Genomic DNA, 21,412 nt, shown 5'->3' with positions numbered 1-21,412 from the left:
GAGCAACAATATTCATTTAAGAAATATGGTAAGCCACTTATCGGCCTCTTGAGTCTTATTACTAGAGGAAGAGGATGACAAAGGGCTACCCATGTACAGGAAGAATTACCATCCTGTTAATATTTCCTGTAAAATAATAAAATACACTCTACAAGTACCGGTATGTCTTTCACATGATCACTTTGTAGTATTATCAAACACATATCTTTCCAGACTTGTCTTTTTCTTTTCCCACATTAATAAACACATATGATAGCCTCGGTTATGAAAATTCTAATAGTGTACAATGGTTGGAGAGTTCATGCTTTTGATACTTAACTGCTTTTTGTCAGCTAGAATGTGAATGAAATAAATATTGATATTAATGGTGTAGTCACATTCCCCCCACAGCGGCAATACGGCGAGTAAAAAACAGCCGTTGTAACATTTTTGTAGTAGAGCTACAGGCAGTTTGAATAAAAAGGGAATAAAACTGCTGTTTTCGACTCGCTGCACAGCCACCGTATTAAGGGAAAAGTGACTGCACATGGATCTTCAATTTCAAACACAGGAATTTATTTGAGCAAATTTGTTCAGAACCAGATTAAATATCAATAATGTGATCACTGTGTAAGTATCATACAACAACTATTTGGAAGGATCAATGAGACTTTCTATTAATGTGTAGTGAATGCAAACTGGATTCAAGTATTCTTTAAAATATGAAATAAAGAGTTCTTAATTCATTAATAGGCCCCAAGAAACAAAATGTCCCCTGAATCTAAATCCCCAAAGATGCCTTGCTAGAGAATCTCCAGTCAACAAACAAAGTCAAGCATATCATTTTTCATTTTTCTTCCAAAATGCAATATAAAATGTCACATATACTTCCATGTACATGTATTTCTGGAATGGACATCTATACCATTGTTAAGGAAGTCCACTAGATCTCAAAACCAGGAGCTAAAAGTTCAAATTTTCTGAATTAGGGATATCATTATCACAGTTTCTTATGGTGTTCATTCTTCTTCAAAAACGCAGTTAACAATAATAATTATAAAACAAACATGTACTCACTTCTGGAATGGACATCTACATCATTATTAAGTACATCCATTATGATGAACAATCTCAAAACCGGGAGCTTAAAGTTTCAATGTTCTGAATTAGGCAATCATGACAAATCTCTCTATCTTTCTAACATCCATTAATATGTATATGTAGGCCTATCTGGCATATTCAGCACGGGTAAATCAGTTCAATCCAAGACATATAACATCATGTACATGAAGTGGATCCACCCATCAAGGTATCATCTTCATAGTTAAATGCAATATAGTACTACCATCCTCTAAATTTATATCAAAATGGCTAGATGTAGATCAAATCGAAATGCTAAAAGTCCACTTTCTCAGCACAAAGCTGACGATTCACCGGCAAAAGCATGGTCAGACAATCACTGAAATCTTACATCAGAGATGGGGATTACAATATGATATAAGCCTTGCAATAACTATATACATAATTTTTTTTCTCAGAGTAAACATATGAAGAGAACCTACAGACCAAAGTACGATCATTTTAAACATTGACACGGGGAGGCGTATCAAGCTAGTTGAAGGGGGAATATTCTGAACTTCCGTTTAGCTTTAATAACCCATGTGGTTTCAGGTAGCCAAATGTGAGTTATAATTGGAGTTCAGATTATGGGCCACAGAGTTTAAAGGAAAATGAAACCTTTGAAACAAGGTAGTTTGTGTGAAAACAGAAAAATCAGAGAAACAGATCTACAGAAGTTTGAGAAAAATTGAATGAATAATAAGTTATGAGCATTTGAAGTTTAGATCAATATTGTAATGTAAATCCTCCAGTTGGCAATGTGACAAAGATATGTGATACACATGTGAACAACTTTCCCATTGCTTTTGATCATATTTCACTTAAACTGCCTTTTTTTATCACATCTATCAGCAGATCATGTACATGTATTCTTTCTACAGGATGGCATGTAATACATATTAAAAAAATACATTGATAAAGAGTTTGTATCACCATAAGAAAGAGCAAGAAAGAGCAAAAAGAGACATTTTGGGGGTATTTTTTATAGTCCATCACAGGGAAAGTTGTTCACATGAGACATCACACATCTTTGTCGCATTGCCAATGAGAGGATCCCAATAGGATTAGTGATCGCAATATTGAAATGCTCAATAACTTTCTCATTATTTGTATGATTTTTCTCAAACTTTCTTTGTTCTTATTTTTTTATTTTTCTCTTTCCACACAAGCCCGCTTGTTCCAAAGTTTTCATTCCCCAATGATGTATTCTTGATATAGAATGAAAACTGAACCGATTTAAAAAAATAATAACTGAGCTTAACTACATGAAATTGAAATGAAATGATTCATATTTGAACTTCTATGATATATGGAGAGTGGGTGCTTTGTAGTTAGTTTGCAGCAAAGACTCTATAGTTATGTATATCTAGACTATTCAATAGTGGAGACTATACTCAAAACTCAATGGAAGAAGCAGCCAATGCATTGAATCTCGTCTCCCTAATCCAGACCCTGTGTTATGCACATTGCAATAATCAAAGGTACTTTTTAGTGTCATGTCATAATAAGGAGTAAAGTACTGTTTATTAGTAAAGTTGTTGGATTAAAGTAGAAATATATTGAAAATCGTAAAACTGGAGAATCATATATCACAATAAAGGAGAAAATAAGGAGAACACGATGGTGTACATCATTTATCATGGAGACGGATGAAACTCAGTTAATTGATAGTTTAAAGTTCTCTCTCTGAATGCTTCAAACACGCAGAATTACGTCCGCGAAATTGGGGATTTTTTATGACGTCACTGTCTGTACGAGAGGCGTGATTGGCTCTCCCACGTGAAGCTCCACTTGCATGCAAAACCTGTTGCAAGGGTACATTTTCTCCACATTGTCACTGAATACTTCGATCCCGAAATGATCGAAAGAAAACCCAGAATTTTATCTAGATTTGGATTTTCAAATTGATGATTTTGAGATGAAGAGAATGATGATGAAGTGAAACAACACAGTGACGTAGTTGGAGGTAAATTGGGGGAATTACGCCGATGATGATGAAAATTCAACTTGCAACACAATCACAAGTAAAGTCATGTACATACCGATTCGCTACCAATTCATGCTGCTGGAAGTGCTAGCTACACCGCGTGGGCCAAATTGAATTCATGCTGAACATGAATAACCACATCCAGACAGTCTATCATAAGAAGGAAAATGATATAACTGTACTTACAAACAAGTGAATAATCCGAACCTGAAGGCAAATCAACTCAACGAATAGTACCAGACGATATGGCATATGCACTGACGATAAACTTCATGTGGCTGGATAGATTGTCACTCGTTCTGTTAGATGTAACTTTTATCTCATTAATTTGACAAAATTACGAAACTCGGGGAATTATTATTCTATATAAAAATATAGTAACATCTCTTATCATTTTTTGAATTACGATAAAACCTGTTTTGAAGGAAAACGTTGAGGTAAATTAAAATTAGATGTAAAAGATTATCCCATCATGCGTAGCATTATGTGATCGTAAACAAACCATCACAACAACACATGCCGTATTGTTTGCTCGCCTTGGCTGAGACTGAGAGAATAGATCTATGCACGTGTTGCACAGCTCTCAATCAGCAAGGAAGGAATACGTGCATGTTTGCGATGGTTTGCTTGCAATGACATACAAGCTACGCATGTTGGCGGGGGGGATTTAAAAGTAATTGTAGTTTATCTCAACGTTTTCCTTCAAAAGAGGTTTTATCGTAATACAAAAAATAATAAGAGATGTTACTATATTTTTATATATATAAATAATTCCCCGAGTTTCGTAATTTTGTCAAATTAATGAGTTACAAATTACATCTAACAGAACGAGTGACAATCTATCCCAGCCACATGAAGTTTATCGTCGGTGCATATCGTCTGCTGCTATTCGTTGAGTTGATTTGCTTTCACGTTAATTCGGATTATTCACTTGTTTGTAAGTACAGTTATATCATTATTTTCCTTCTTATGATAGACTCTCTCTGGATGTGGTTACTCATTTTCATGGATTTAATTTGGCCCGCACGGTGTACGTATAGCTACCACTTGCAGCAGCTGCATGAGTTGGTAGCGAATCGGCATGTATATGACTTTACTTGTGATCGTCAGGCAAGTTGAATTTTCATCATAATCATCGGCATTGTTCCCCCATTATTTACCTCCAACTACCTCACTGTGTCGTTCACTTCATCATCATTCTCTTCATCTTTAAAATCATCAATTTGAAAATCCAAATCTAGATAAAATTCTGGGTTTTCTTTCATTTCGTGATAGAAGTATTCAGTGACAGTGTGGAGAAAACGTACCCACGCAACAGGTTTTGCATGCAAGTGGAGCTTCACATGGGAGAGCCAATCACGCCTCTCGTACAGACAGTGACGTCATCAAATTCCAGTCAATTCAGAGACCGATGCGAGGCATATTTCGGAGGGGCATTTTAGCGTTTTTTAATCGGCGATTTTCACCTTTTTGTATTATTTTCGGTATTTTTGAATGACCCACTGATGATCCCCACATCATTACCTTTCCATTGATATATAATAAGACCACATTCATAATCAATATATTTCTCCTTTAACATGTACTATGCTGTATATTGATTGTATTTATTTGCATGCAAACTGTGCATGGTACGCTTTTCAAATAAGGAAAGCACACATTCTTATTATCATTTCGAACGTGCATGAGCAAATATGACTCCAGAAAAATGAACTTTGAAGTTTACAGCAATCGTACTGAGCTGATAAAACTCAGAGGGGTATTAAAATGAAGTATTACATACATAAACATAAATTAAACAGAGGTTTAAAAACCAGTTTATAAAAAGGCCAGTTCATAAAAATATCTGTGAATTATAAATTCAAATTATCGATGCCGAGTAACACCTGATGACCATTTCAGTCAAACCTTAAAAGGTTATATTCTGGTTGTTACGTAGGTTTCAGGTGCTTTTTATAGTAACTTTAAAGAAAATCACTATCTCATCTTGGCTTGGATTTTTAAAGAATTAAATTTTATTTGCACACAATTAATATTCCTTTATCTTTAATGTGCACCTGTGTGTATATTCATTACTATTTAACAAGGAATCATGTTCTCTGCATCTGAAAATTTTACAATGCAACACTTTATCTGTGGCTGTTGCTGCTACAGTACTGCTGTTTGTTTTACTTTTTTTTTTGGGGGGGGTAATTGAGGGGTTGGGGGTGTTTGGGGTGGGAGGTTTAAAAAGGAAGTGTCTTTTACATCTACATACTGAAGTTTGATATATATATAGACTTGATATCAAACTTCACTCATCCTCATCTTCAACTAGCTAATGGTCCTCAAACCCAGACCTGCTAGTCCTCAAAACCAGACCCACTAGTCCTCAAACCCGGACCCACTGGTCCTCAAACCCAGATCTGTTAGTCCTCAAACCCAGACTTACTTGCTAGTCCTCAAACCCAGACACACTAGTCCTCAAACCCGGACCCGCTGGTCCTAAAACCCAGATCCGCTAGTCCTCAAACCCAGACCCGCTAGTCCTCAAACCCAGACCCACTATGGTGATTGTTTAGATTGAATACCTACCTCTTTAATCAGTAATAAATCAAAGTAATTCTTGTTATTTGGTATATCTTTGCAATTTGTTAAATTATCCTCCATGCATTTTTCCTTCAATTTTTGGTAGTGTTAAGTTTATATCATTTTGTATTTTATTAATTCTATCTAACACTTCAACTTATCTGGCTATTTATATATTATCTAGTGCTTAGAAAGGATGCATATTTTTTGCTTTATAAATGTTATTATTTATCATATAGGCCTAGAAACATGCATGATGTGATGGAGGGACTGTTTCTCAATGACAACTTCAATGACAAACAATTCCTCCAGAACTAACAGGGTCCTCAAGATGTTTGAAGAAGAGATTTGCAATTTTAGGTATTGACTGAGACTCAACCATGTAGACCTGTATAAGGATAGGCATACATGTAAACATGATGAGGCCTTGTAAGGAAGAAGGCCTATATATCTCTTGCCACACTGCAGACTTACCATGTACTAAGAAATGTATCAAATAATAAAAGTTATGATGAATACAAAAAGAGGACAAAAAATTCAATGTGGACTTTCCTTTTTCTTTTTTTTACAAGCAAATAGGAACGAAAACCTCCTCTGATAACCTTAAACAAATTCTATCTGATTCCAGAGTTTTTAAATTCATGGTGACCTAAACTGGGTTATGACATGAGCCAGGTGTGCTATGTTAATATATGAATCATATTTTGTGAAGTGAACATGAAGTCCCTTTATTGTTGGAAGTTATTAAAAATATGTACTTCTACATGTACACCCAAAATAAATTTATCTATAAATATCAAATTTGTTACAGAAAGTTGGGTCATGTAGATGAAAAATAATGAAATTCAAACTTTGAATGGCATCCCAATCAAAATGCTGCACATACGGAAAGTAGAAGGGGGACTTCCATCTCTATATTTGGGGCCCCTGTGCCCCCCCCCCCCGGATCTGTGCCTAAATTTAAATTAACAAAGCACGCATAACTATGATGCTTGTGTTCCTTGACCATAGAAGCCATTCACGCTTGTTTGAACTTTATGACCTTTGAGAACTTTTCAATTCAAATGAAAAGATATTGGTTCCTACTAGATAGTTCAATATACTGTACACCCAAAGTCCATGTCTAACCATCCATGTCAATACAGAATGCAAGCTTTAAAATTTGATAGAAATTCTACACACAACAAAATGTATAACAAGTTCTTGTTCACCTTACAATACACTTCATCTGTCTAAATTTGATTTTTGTATATAACTAGTAAATAAGAAATACATTTCATGAGCTTTTAATGTAACAATCATAGATTTACATGTACACAATTTCTCTTCCATTAAAATCATAATAGCTTAATTGGTGAGGATGACAAGGAAATATCACACACTAACACTAACAAGTCTTCATTAAAATTACTTTTATTCAGATTAATTTGATGTGTACATATCTTAGCATGTTTTGGACGGTAACACAACATTTGCTCCTGCGACAATTGCCACAGTCTTAATATCTCAGAGGGCATAGGGGTTAGAGTTAGGATTGTGATAGAATTTTTGGTTCAGAATGATGTAGAGATAAGGATTGGGGTTTATTTCGTTTTGGAGTTAAGGTTTTATGTCTTGCTTGAAGCAGGGCCCCTGCTGCATAAATGTTAACTTTGTCATGCAATGGCAACTTCCCTGAAATCCTTGATTCTGATATGGTTGATTAGTATTGTTATCATGATAGTCCAGTTACCATTGGATGGCAAAGTTATCATATAAGTAACTTTTATGCAACAGATCCCAGATTTTCCATCTGAGCAATTATCCCAGAGCTAATGTCATGGAACCGCTTGGGACAATGGGCTATTAGCAATACGGAATTATCTTGATGTGGATCCCATGAAATACTTACAGTATATTGCAATGTTCTATCATCTTCTTCAAAAAGATACAGAGGCTATAAACTTCACAAGACACACATAACATGGCTGGGCCAATAACACCATGTATCACAAAATTTAATAATTTTGAGGCCAGCTTAATAGAAAAAGCTGTACATTTTAAAAATATAGCAATGGTGGCAGTCTCACAGGCCCGAATTCACAAAGGTGATGTTTAAAACCCACGGTTGAGTCTATGGTTTATGTAGATTTCCTGTATAAATTACGCTTAATTGAGTGCGTATCGGGCACGTGTATAAAACATGTCCAATGCTGATGCGCGCTTTTGTCACAGTGCGCCAAATTGACATCTGATGCCATGGTTATTAATGCTATTTTATTCATGAGTCCAATAATTGAAGAGTGGATTCATGAATAAAAACAGTGGACTCATGAATAAAATAGTGTGGATAACCACGGCAACAGGAGTCAATTTGGCGCACTGTGACAAAAGCGCGCATCAGCATTGGACATTTTTTAATACACGCGGTAAAATAAGCGTAATTTATACAGGAAATCTGCATAAACCGAGGACTCAACTGTGGGTTTTCAAAACCACCTTTGTGAATTCTGGCCATATTATCTGAAAACAGTCTGCTGATACCTGTGAAGAACTCTTTCGAGGCAAAAGAAGGTTGCTTCCCATGTTACAACTCTAAAATCTAGCTTATTCTGAGCTGTCATCAAAATGTTTGAATTTTGAGGTATGAGGTTTTGTCAGCTAGGCTACAATAGAGTTTTTTATAGACCATGAAAATGTCTCCATGCATTAACCAGTAATTATGAAGACCTGAAAAGAGTTTAGTGCTTACCTCGAATTGGTCTACTCTTTACGGGCACCTTCAATGTCTCTTCCAGGAGAGCAATGAGTAGACGGATGAATTCAACATGGTGTGACAAGGCCTGCAATGAGAAATTCAAAGAAGACTTTAGGGCAGAGTTTTCAAATTAGCGCGCTATTTCTGATCCGGCAAATCATCCTGATCTGAACAATCTCGAGTTTATTTGTAATGGAGACGCAATTATCTCGCTAGTTCGTTGCAATCCCAAGTCCACTTGGGATTATTTGCAAAATAGAACGCTATTTTACAAATTATACCGCTAAATCACAGGTGCAGACGCACTCAGAATTATTTATTCTCGGCGTCAGACCATATTGCATCGATGCCTCGCTCGAGGAGGAATCGCTTTTCTTGCGATGGTGGAGACAGGGTTTCTTGAATCTCGAGATTAAGCACGTAGAGGGCCGATCGAGCTAAAATCTTGAGATTGAGCAAACTCGGGCTGGTGCAGCACCATTTTTTTCATATTGGATGAAAGCAATGCCCTTGTCACTCCAAACTGAATAAAAACTCAAGTAGATTGTACATTTGCTGTAAAACTCAAGTAGATAGTGACTCAAGTCTATTGTAAATCTCAAGTATATAGTACATTGATAACATGTGCAATAGATTACTAAATTTAGAAATTTATCCACATTGTGCTGCACTCAACCCAGGTGAGGTGAATGGGTACCTGGTAGGAATTTATTCCTTGAAATGCCACCGCGCTGTAAAAGGCTGCGGGGCTAAAGCCAGGGTAATAATATCCAAGTCCTTTGGAAGCGCATAGAGACGTTATTTATAATGTGTTATGCGCTATACAAGAACTGTCTATTATTATTAAATTGGGAAGGCAATCAAGGCATTAAACAAGTATTCAAGGCAGAGAAAGTGTACTTTTTGTGACTGGTGTAGTTGTGACTGGATCTTTGCAGGCACTTGAATGAGGAAATGGGCACACAAAAAAGATGAAAATACAGCCGGTGTATGGAGATATTGGAGTTTCACTTTACCTGAGTACCTGACAGGTACAGGAAACTGACTGGAGGGGGGGGGATTTAGAAATCAATTTTGATGAATTATATGAATATAACAGTAAGTACAGAAATATTAATCATGAAGACATGATTGATATGCTTCCTCATGTCAAATATAATTAAATAGAACTTCATCTACATTTTAGATCTACTCCACAACTCCATTCTGATAAAAAGAAGGAAACACTGTATTTCACATTGGTCAATAAAATGTAACAGTGTATTTGGACTGGCTGCATGTAATGAACACATGCTATCATGGTATCTCAAATGATCAAATGAATAAATGATTACAAATCTTATCATTCGATGAGTAATTCACTGTACTAAGGGTTGGAATGTTTGTTTGTAGCATTATCTAGATACTTGCCCATGTACATGTAGGTTAACTTGTTTGATTACTCTTTTTATCTTGACTCATGCCAATGTAAACATGAACAAGTGCATGGACACTGTTTAATGTTCTTATGAAACAACTATTGCAACTTTGCCATTAAAGGGGAAGTTCACCGCCCTGACCATTAAAGTTGATCTTAATTGAAGCTGGAAAAATTAGACGAAGAATTGTAGTTTGGTGAAATTCTTTCCAAAGTTGACGGATTTTGAAATTTTAATTTTGTGAAATCTCGTGATCTGCTTCTTGATATAAGCTACAAAAATGTCAATTATATTTTAATTTCATTTTTTTGTGGTCCTTGATGGATAAATAGTGTTAAAGAGTGCACGGTATATGTCTGACTTCATAAAATTATTTCATTCACTAATAAAATAATTTGAAATCTCTATCACTTCTTATAAATTTCACTTATAATCCCTCCTTTTTCCGTAGAATTCTGAAAGAGAGATGGTAATAATTCTTGCTTAAATTTGTTCACAAATAACTACAAAAATGTGCATAAGTGAATTTTTCCATTAATTACTGCATGTTCAATACAGGTCCATTTTCAGATGTGTTGAGCCAAAAGATTTGATGGGGTTTAATAGACATCGTGTATATGTATGGGGTAAAACTTTCTAAAAAGCTGCGAGCGACGAGCAAATTTACTTTTATGTAAACAAAAAAACTAATCAATTTGTGATAGATTTTGACATCATACTTGGCAAAAAATAATATTTCAACATTTTCTTTTCCTTTTCTTTCATATTTCACCATTTTTTGTTGTTTTTTCTTGGCTGTGAGCTGTTTGGGGAGCATTTGGCCCCAAAATTCCCCTCTCCAAGACTTCAATTCATAATTTAAATAATCATTGGTTTCTTTTTCCTACCCACATATGGCACACTGAACAAGGACACCTTTTAAATAGGCCTACATACATGGAAAACTGAAGTGGTATAAAGAAAGTTAAGAAACATTCATGATTCTGAATCACTTGGCCCAGAGCTACCAAGTCTCACGCATTGTGCGTGAGACTCACGCATTCAGGGTCCGTCTCACGATCTCATGCATGGCACCCATTTTTCTCAAGCATCGGGACCCGACAGAAAAAAAGAGAAAAAGTAGCATTATTCGCCAGATTATACGACTGGCCGACCGCCTTCGCGTCTAGCCCGGCACGTGAGACGAATCAAGAGTGCAGTTAGCGCACAGCTAGTACGTGATATGATGAATCGCGTGTGTGCATCGCATGGTTTTGAAGCCCATTTGTCATGCGCGCATGCGTTGCGCGCGCGCCTTTTCGCAACGTACGAGTACGTACTGGCCGCGCGCGCACAGAGACGTCGAGTCATGAAAATCTCACGCATAACATTTTTTTTAACTTGGCATCTCTGCTTGGTCAACTGCTAATTTCATTGAGATTTCATCAGCATCAGTTGAACCATGAAACTTATAGAGAGAAACTTAAAACTAAATCAAATGATTATAAAACAACTTACGCAAGACTGGCAATACACACCCTTGTAGATAATACTTGCCAAAAATGTAGGACTTTATCCTCTTCTTATATGGCTATAAATCCTATAATACCATACGTGTCTACAAAGAAACAGCAGCTCCATCATACATGTATTACAGTAAAGCTCTATAAAGGTTCAACATATGGTTTTGACCTCAAAGTCATGTGACAAAAACAAATGTGACCTTTTTGAAGTCTAGGTCATGTAATAACACAAAGCCTGTCTAATTTCCAGCCATGTGACTTTGACTGGATTGCCTCCAACAACTGTATAGGCTACTGTACAGTGTGTCCCAGAAAAAAAGGAAACTGGGATTCCAATGCCTTTTTTTCTTCAAAGGCAATAATGATATTTCATTTACATGGTCATAATTCAATTATTCCTATTTATTTTAATACCTATCATGAGACAAACACTTCACGCATTAATGAGCGAGACGAATTTTGAAATTTTAATATCAAAACCAGGTTGCGCAGAAAAATGGGACAAAATTGGTTCGAGATATGACGACCTTGCTCCTTTGATGATTGGCTCATTAGCATTTCTTTTGTACTCTTTGTTAAGATTCTCTCACTGATCTCTGAAATGAGAGTGGATTTAGATTCACAAGTGAGTTTCTGTGCGATTCGTTTCTGAGATGCATCAATATTTATTGTTTGTAATCTGCCATGCATGAACGATTAAAGGGGAATGAAACCTTTGGAACAAGTAGGCTTGTGTCGAAACAGAAAAATCAGAGAATAAGAACAAAGAAAGTTTGAGAAAAATCAGACAAATAATGAGAAAGTTATGAGCATTTCAATATTGCAATTATCACTAATGCTATGGAGATCCTCCCATTGGCAATGCGACAAGGATACATGTATGTGATGTCATATGTGAACAACTTTTCCTTTGATGGACTATAAATTACCCCAAAATGCCTCTTTTTGCTTTTTCTTATGGTGATACAAACTCTTTATCCATGATGTATTCTTTAAAAATCTGTTTTACATGCCCTCCTACAGAAAGAACACATTATCTACTGATGTGATAAAAGAGGCAGTTTAAATAAATTATATACTGTACTACGGTAATAGGGAGAGTTGTTCACAAGTGACATCACACTTCTTTGTCGCAAGGCCAATGTGAGGATCTCCATAGCATTAGTGATCGCAATATTCAAATGCTCATAACTTTCTCATTATCTGTCTGATTTTTCTCAAACTTTCGTTGATCTTTTTCTTTGATTTTTCTGTTTTCACACTTGCTGTCTTTTTCCAAAGGTGTTATTCTCCTTTAATAGCTGAAAGGTTTCAAAATAGAGATGAGATTCCACTCTTGCCATGAGTATCAAATTTATAGTTAAAACATATAGTGAAATCTATCGCTGAAACAAGTTTCCTTAAAATACAATCAGTAAAAAATAGCAAATTAACTAGAAAGTTGGCCAAATTCACATTAAAAAAAAAATCTGACAAATCAATTTTTGTGCTACAGGTATATAGGCCTATTAGTTTCAGGGACCAGTATCAAATACTTTCATGAAATACCCCCCCCCCCCCCCGGAAGAAATAAAGTAGGTTTGCATATATACACAAATATACCTCAAACTGGCATGAAACCTACCTACATGTAGGAAAAATCATTAAAATATCACTTTTGTCACCAAAATTACTAATTTCCATACAGTTGCAATTTATTTTTCATTAGTAACTTGGGAATAATTTTTGTATTCACCAGAGCGCTCAAAAACTTCAGTTTTGGGCATATTTTCGTGTACGCCCTCTATTGGTGGAAAGTTATATGGCAAGAAATTTTTCATTTTTCAATCTCTAATTTTAATTGAAGAAAAAAATAATTCAAAGAATTAAATTTGCATAAGTGTAAAGTTATATGATGAATAGCTGTAATGAAAACTGACAGTGTAAGAAAATCAAGCATTTGTCCCATATAAAAAGAGAAATTAAGCCAAACATTGCCACCATTATTTGGCCACACATCATGCACATGGGGATGTAACTGAGAACAAGGTTATATCATAACCTTGTTCATTGAATGAGTACTCTTGAGTGCTAATATATTTTTTTTCAGTAATTATTGATTGATATTGGACCTGAAACTGAATTTTAGTAATGAAAAAACCCAGAAACTTATCATTAACTGAACATTATGCTGTTAATATTTGACCTGAAACTGAATTTCAATAATGAAACAACAAGAAACCTAATATTAAATGAACATTCACTTGAACTTGCGGATTTTAAGGCACTGCAGCTAGGCAAACAAAGTTGGCCAGATCGACCATAATACTAGCTAATACTAATAGAATAATTATAAAGTATGAACTCACTTTATTTCTAGCAGAAGTAGTTCAAAATGACTTGTAAAATATGATATATCCAATATTCCCATGCCTCAGTTAAAACCTTGAGCATATCACACCATTCATGATTTCACATTTTTCCATAAAGAGAGAATATTCCTGGGATGTAACATATCTGGATAGATCTGATCAAAACCATGCCAGTCACATAACAGTTCAGCAAATCATTCTTAAGCATACCTATATCACACAGCATACGCTCTGGTCCCAATTAACAACAGTGAACTGGACCAAGACATTTTCAATAGTACACTGTACCTTCCTTTTGAAAAGCTAGCCTAGAATAGAAGCTCACAAACCTCGCTCAATTCCTGTGGTATTGTTTGGCAAGCTTTCATGACAGGGGATTGGAATGGAGGTAGAATGAGAATAATAGATTTGTTTGCTTCAAGGATTTCCATGCCTGAGAGGATTCACATGGAAATGTCTAGTCTTTCCCTCAGTCTCACTTATTACAACATAATTCAATCTTTATATTCCATTGCATGTAGGGGGGGAGGAGATTTGCCCGAGGGGGCCTGTCAAATATATTGATGTACACACGCGTGACCAAGGAATTTCCAAACACCCCCTGAACGAGTTTTTCTCCATGTACAAAATGACCCCCTAAACAAGTTTTTTGCTGGCCTTATATACACATTTTGGCCCCTAAACAAGTTGTCGCCAAAATATGACCTTGGGGAAAAAGCTTAGGGGAAAAAAACATTCCCTAAACACGAAGTTGGCTAGTCTTTAAAAAAAACTTTGGGGAGAAAAAACATAGCCTAAATACGTTTGACCCCGCGATTGACAATTGACCAGTCTTTCAAACCCACCCTTTTTCTTGAAAATCGGTGTTTTTGATACCCTTAACGAGTCCATGCGCGGACTGCGTCCAAAACTGAAAATCACCCCTTTAAACGCGTTTTTTTGGTCATGTGTGTGTACAGCAATATATTTGACTGGCCCCCCCGGGGGGGGGTTTGAGAAGTAAAGGCATGTCACCCCCCCTCCCCCATCATCACGTAAAAATCAGACACTTTTTCTCTCAATAAAAAAAATGAAAAGGGGTCTTCTAAAAGTCCAAAATCACCAAACCTAACGTTATTTTTCAGCCTCCCTTCAAAATAGAGGGAACACATTGTATACCACATGGTTCTATTTCTGTACATACATGTATTTGTATAAAAAAAGTGGGACATATGCACTCCCCCATGATTTGCATGGTGCATATTTTAAAATAAATTATATTGTAACACTAGCATGTACTAGCATGTACAATTCTTCAATTCCAATGCACCAATTATTAAATGAAGTTGCCACTTTAATAAAAAAGAAAATGTGAATGAAAGTTTGATGAAAGTCCATCAAAAATGAAATTCTTTATTTAATAATTTTGAAACGCAACGAAATTTGCAAGTTTTTTTTTATTCTAGAATATCACTTTCCAACAGATCCACTGTATAATTGATATATATAACACTGGACAAGTAGATCACAAAGTTCAGGATTTGTGGCACTAACATACTTTGTCAAGATGTTTAAATTTGCCACCCTCAACCCAGGTGAGGTTAATGGTCAGACAGGAATTCACTCCATGAAATGCTGAAGCACCTCACAAGCAGATATTGGGATGGTATAATTTGTCGAGCAATATGAGTTATATTTCACAGACATACATAGTATTTGCTACACAAAAACTCACCATAATTATTATAAGTATAACGTACAGTGTACATCATAAATTACATTTTCAAAATAACAAAAGCACTTTTGTGCAGAGGTTAGCATTATATTTAAAATCTCTGAAAATGTCATTAAATTTTGGTAAATGGTAAAAGAAATAGCAGCTATAACATTCAACAAATAATTTTACACATTAGCATACCTGACCCCCCAAAAATATAAATAACTATGGTATTGCTATTGATTACAATTCAAATAATCAATTGGATTGATAAGATAATAGCAATTATTGATTGCATTGTTACTGTATATTTTCATGAACTGTTTAAATTATTATTCACAATTAATATTTCAAAGTTGACAATCCATGTTTAACAGTGACCATGCACTTACCTTGCTTCAAGTTTTAGAAAGTCCCCCTCCCCTTTTCAACCATGCTAGTCTGCTAGCACAGACTCCAATTTGACACTTTGGCAAATTATACCATGTCTTGTTAGGAGACAAGACTCAAAGCTCTGTCTATATATGCATGAGCAGTCACAGTACACAAGGAGGAAATCTAGTCTCCTATCTCAGCCACTGCATTAAGGACTGTGTGGAAACCAAGGGTCTGTGCTAGTATACTACCATCATGCACATGTTAATTATCTCACCTGTGTGGCTAATGTAGACATAGCATTGAGGAGCAACCATCCTCGTCCATGCATCAGAAAGTCCATCAGGTCAGCCTGTGGAAGCTCTGGTGAAACCTGACTAGAGATGGCGCTGTCCAGGGTTCTATGGAAATCAGTCATTGATGACGCCAGTGCTGTTGCTGGTGGCTGGGTTGAGATGTCCTTCACAGAGGTCATGAATTCAAGGGCGAGTATGTTGAAGGTGCTGTGTACGTCATTGCTGTAAAAGAATATGATAGTGTAAAGAATGGTTGTTATAACATGTCATGTTGATAAATTTAGCCACACACGCAGGAAAACGTTGACCAGACTACAATGAGAGGAGTGTTGACAACTCATTCACAAACTAATTAAGTCATTTTAATCCTTAAGAGAAAAACGGATCCAAAAACAAACAATACAATGAACAAGATTGAAAACCTAAACTGTAAAATAAAGTTAGATCACATCCATGCAGTTCATGAATATTGAATAAGTAAGATGAAACATAATATTCCTTTCATTTACAAGTAAGTCTGGAATAAAGTTCTGTAGTCGAGACTGAATGAACTTCATTGAAAATATATATCGAGTTAATATAATTATTATTTTCTATTATTTTCCAACAGAGACCGATAAATTCATGAGCTTTCCCTTACTTTTGCCTCTGAAAAATAACTGGAAGAAAAGGAAAGAAATTACTGACTTTTTATGAGCCCCAGATCCTACCACCTAACAGAAACAAATGTCATTTTGATTTTAATGAAAACAGTTAAATGACAGTAAAATAATACTCATTGATGTCTGGTGAAAATCCTTTAAAACTTATTAGCTTTTAAAGGCTATCCTTAGCTTTGGCCACCCCCCCCCCCATTTGTCTATCAGTATTTCAATTCATTACTAAATTAACATGAATGTGTATAATCAGCTATACATGTATGAACATTGTGGAGCATGTGGAATTAAAATTTGTTTTACAGGACAAATTTCATAATTTTAGATTAACGGTTTCTTTTGACCAGGTCCCTGATCAAAATAAAATATTTTTGTGTTCTTTTCTTTTTTATATAAAACCTACAGGTTTTCCAAAGTTATGGAACTGGCTGATCAAGTCTTAGGATATAAACTTTATCTGTAGGGCTCTGATATCCAATCATTAGAGTTGTAAGGCAAGTGCTCAAATAAAATAACCCTTTTAAAAGAAAAATATAGCAGAGAGAGGGCACCAGATATCTAAGACGTGAATACTTGACATTTTCCCAGAGAAAAGGGAGTTGAAAAAATAATTGAATGGGTACTACACTTTTGAAACATTGGCATGATAAGATTTTTTAAAATTTTAATTCACATTACAGACCCTTTACCAAATATTTATCTGAGCAGGGTGCAACATAAGTGCTTGCCTGATTGCCCCGGGCAAGTAAAAGTTAAAGTCGGGCAAGTGTTTTGAAGTAAAGACAAAAACTGCTTGCCCGATTCGGGCAAGCAAAATTTTCACTGTGAAATGAAATTTTACAAAGTTCCCCATACTTCACACACAAAAATACAGAAGAGAGAGAGAGAAAAAACAAAGTTAACAACTTCCCCCAATTCAAATTGCAAGCCAGTTTCCCGGGGGGGGGGGGGGGGGGGGCCACTTCCATTCACGAGTGGATACCATGCGCGACCATGGGGTCTCAAAAAGCACCCTAAACACGTAATTTCCATATTCTGAAAATGCACCCCTTAACAAGTATTGGCGTGTGAAACCATACCCTTAACAAGTATTGGAAACAAAACGATACTCTTGGCAAATATTCCCTGAAATGAACCCCTAAACAAATACAGGAATGTTTTATTGTTACGGGTCCTTCGGTCGTCGGCTTTATCTTATTTGGTTTAGTACGACCCCACCTTCTAAACCCCGCGCAAATCGGACTCTAAACACGAAGTGTTGGGACAAAAAGGACATCCTTTATAAAACATTTTAATTTTGTTTTATCATCCCCGCAAATTCGACCCTTAACACGTAATTTTCCTAGCGAAATAGATAACCTTTTTTCATTATTTATGTGTTTTTGACACCCTTATCACGTTATGTACGTAACATGCCCTATCGTGAAAAAGACATTCTTTTACGTGTTTTTTGGTAGCGCATGGTATCCACTCGTCAATGTAAGTGGCCCCCCTGGGGCCAGTTTGCAACATTTTTTGTGATCTACACACAAAACACACACACAGAGTCAGCATATGTGGCTGGTGCGCCCGGCCGCATCCCGCCTGTGTGGCAGGCACGCATGGAGATCCATGCTACTGTGCACACCTGTACTATCCCCGATCAAACTCCGAATCAAAGTGAACAAGCTCACATGAAAAATAGTTTTTTCCAACAAAATACTCACAAAATCAGCGGGAAAGTTTTATACTTATTTGGATTCTCAGATTACTGATTTGGTGATGTGATCGAAGGAGCAAGTTATTGAGTTTTCATAACAAGTTTCAGCAGCTGTTTTGAGTGTTGTTGTGATCGGTGTGGGAAGAAAAATGCATGCAAGTCCTTGATGCCATGATGATTCATTTGATTTTTAAGTTTGTCAATGTTTCTCTGTGAAATTTTATTCATTTCTAAAACATCTATATTTCTAACAATTTTCAAAATATATTTCAAACAAATAACAGCAAGATTTTTGTTAGATGATTGTGCATTTTTTTCTTTTGTTTCAAGTTTGAGCTTTCTTCCTCTTTCATTCTTTTTCTTCCTTCTTACTTCCTTCATTCCTTACTTGCTACCTTTCTTCCTTTCTTTCTTGTCTATCCTTTCTTCTTCCTTTCCCGCTTGCCTTTTTTGTTCCATCTATCTTTCTTTTCAATCTTTCCTAGCTTTCTTTCCTGATGTTTTTTTTCTCTCTCTCTGTTCATTTTTCTTTTCTTCATTTTCTTACAAGTACTTTTTTTTATTTCTTCATTTTTTCTTTGCTTTCTTCTTCCTCCCTCCCCTTTTCTTTCTTTCCTTCCTTCTTCCATTACTTTATTTTTGTAATTCTCTCTTCACTTCATTCTTTCCTTCCACTAAAGTTTCATCCTTTCTTTATTCTTTATTTTCTTTCCTTCTCTTTTTCCTTAATCTTTCTTTCCTTTTTTTTTCATAAAAATCAGAAAAAAAATAACAAAGTTATTAAATTTTAAAGATTTGCATCACTCTGGTGAAACAGTTCTTGGCATGTCTTCATGAATATTCATTATGTGGGCTGATGATGTCACATCCCAACTTTCCTTTTTCTTATGTTATTACATAAAATCATAATTGTTTCATTTTTCCGTAAATGTGTAAATAATGTGTCTCCATTATTATGAAATAAAGTTGCAGCAAGAAATTACTAATGTACTTAATCAGTTGTAAATCCAAATGTTTTATTTCTTGGTCAATTTTTTTTAATAAACCTAATTTCATATAATAAAATACAAAAGAAGTGGGGATATGACATCATCAGCCCACCTTATTCATGAAGACATGCCAAGAACTGTTTTACAAGAATAATTCAAATCTTCAAAATTCAATAACTTCCTTATTTGTTATCCAAATTTGATCAAATAGCATTTTGCTCGGTGAATTTTACTCAGATATTTCAATTGAGATACAAATATCTTCAGCCCGGAGCATCCCTTTAAGTCTGAATATAATTGACATCATAAATTCATACAAGTGTAAATTAATAATTGCTGTTTTAATGGTTCGTAAAGATCAAATATATTTTAAAGTATGCATGCATAATAGTTATGTAATACACATTGAATACGCAGGTAAAACCACTTCTAATTTTCTGAGAAAATGACATTTTATCAAATTTATATCATAAGTACATACATTGGGGGACCGCTTGTGAAGTCACAAAATGTATTAAAAAAAATCAAAATCCCATTAAAGATATCTTGTAACAGACTTAAAGAAAACAATCATGAATATTCATCACTCATTTTTTTTTACTACTGGCAAAAACTAATATTGTAAAGTAGTACAATCTTCCCATTTGATTATCAGAGTGTAAACTCACCAGAAGTTGTAAAGATCCTCTGTATCAATAGAAGAATTCATAGACATAGAGTAAAGAAGTTCCAAGAATTCGCCTAGATACTGAGACTTCTTCTGCAATGAGATAAAAAAAGAGAAGAAAAATGACCTTTAAAATTTACTAGTAAAGTAGTGATGAAATCAGAGGGGATATGGAAATTAATGAGATATTCAGATATTCTGAAACTATTTCTTATTTATTGTCATGCACAATGTAAAAAGAAATCAACAATGGCATGACAATCATATTTTGGCTGCTGGTACACAAACTACAATACAAATTACAATCATTTTAGAATCAAATACACTATGTGAGTGTGACCACCAAGAATTGAGTCTTGTAATGAACAAAATATGAACAGGGAAGATAAATATACATGACCCACCTTTTCACAACAATGCACACAACAATTTGGAGACACGTGTATATGCACATGAGGACGATGACCATTAAAAAACAAGATACACACCTGTAGGGCCTAGCGTATACACTTTAAGAATCAAATAAATTGCACAACCATTTATGACAGGTGGACTTGAACCTTGTTAACAATTTACTGGGAGACCATCAAGAATTGAGTCTTATAATACACAAAATATAACCAGGAAAAATAAATATACATGACCCACAACAGTCTGGAGACATGTGTCCATGCACATGATATTGACCGTAAAAATAGTGTGTGCACTTTAAAGGGGTACTCGGGGCTGAAAATATTCATATATCTAAATAGATAGAGTAAAATTTATAGAAATGTTGAAAATTTTGTCAAAATCTGTTAACAATTATAGCATTATCAAAGTTTAGCAATACTGTGAAAACAGTTACCTGTATATGTTCGTTGTCATGAATATTCATTAGGTGGACTGATGATATCACATCCCACTTTCTGTTTTCATATATGTTATTAAATGAAATCATAATTATTTCATTTTTTCATTCAATGAAATAAGTTGCAGCAATATCTAATGTGCAACTAAATCAGCTGTCATTCCAATTTTGGGGGTTCTTGAAGGAAAAAAATAAACCTAATTTCATATAATACAATATAAAAGAACAAGTGAGGGATATGACATCATCAGTTTGCTCAATGAATATTCATGAAGACATACCAGAACTGTTGAACCAGAATAATGCAAATCTTTAAAATGCCATAACTTTGCTATTCCTTGTCCAATTTCAATCAAATTTTCAGTGTTCTGTTTGTCTAACTTTTCTTTATCTGTTCAGATCATATTATTTTCAGCCTGGAGTACCCCTTTAACAATCAAATAAACTGGATGACTATTTATACAAAGTGGACTAGAACCTTGCTACATGTACATATGAAGATAATTAGTCAAATAGTCGGCGG

The 21,412-nt window shown here is 35.2% G+C and overlaps 1 protein-coding gene across 1 annotated transcript in view; it reads right to left on the bottom strand.

Annotated features, from left to right (window-relative positions):
* Window positions 1-21,412, bottom strand: part of LOC121418537 (lysosomal-trafficking regulator-like) — a 93,367-nt gene that overhangs the window by 53,883 nt on the left and 18,072 nt on the right. Inside the window, exons 3-5 of the mRNA XM_041612459.1 lie at window positions 20,041-20,132; window positions 16,010-16,250; window positions 8,385-8,475 (exon numbers count right to left, since the gene is read on the bottom strand). Of these exons, the coding sequence (XP_041468393.1) occupies window positions 8,385-8,475; window positions 16,010-16,250; window positions 20,041-20,132 (424 nt within the window). The remainder of the gene's footprint in view (window positions 1-8,384; window positions 8,476-16,009; window positions 16,251-20,040; window positions 20,133-21,412) is intronic.

The sequence above is a fragment of the Lytechinus variegatus genome, chromosome 7, assembly GCF_018143015.1.
Source record: "Lytechinus variegatus isolate NC3 chromosome 7, Lvar_3.0, whole genome shotgun sequence".
In the NCBI taxonomy this organism is placed as follows: domain Eukaryota; kingdom Metazoa; phylum Echinodermata; class Echinoidea; order Temnopleuroida; family Toxopneustidae; genus Lytechinus; species Lytechinus variegatus.
This window is presented reverse-complemented; position numbering and strand designations above follow the sequence as displayed.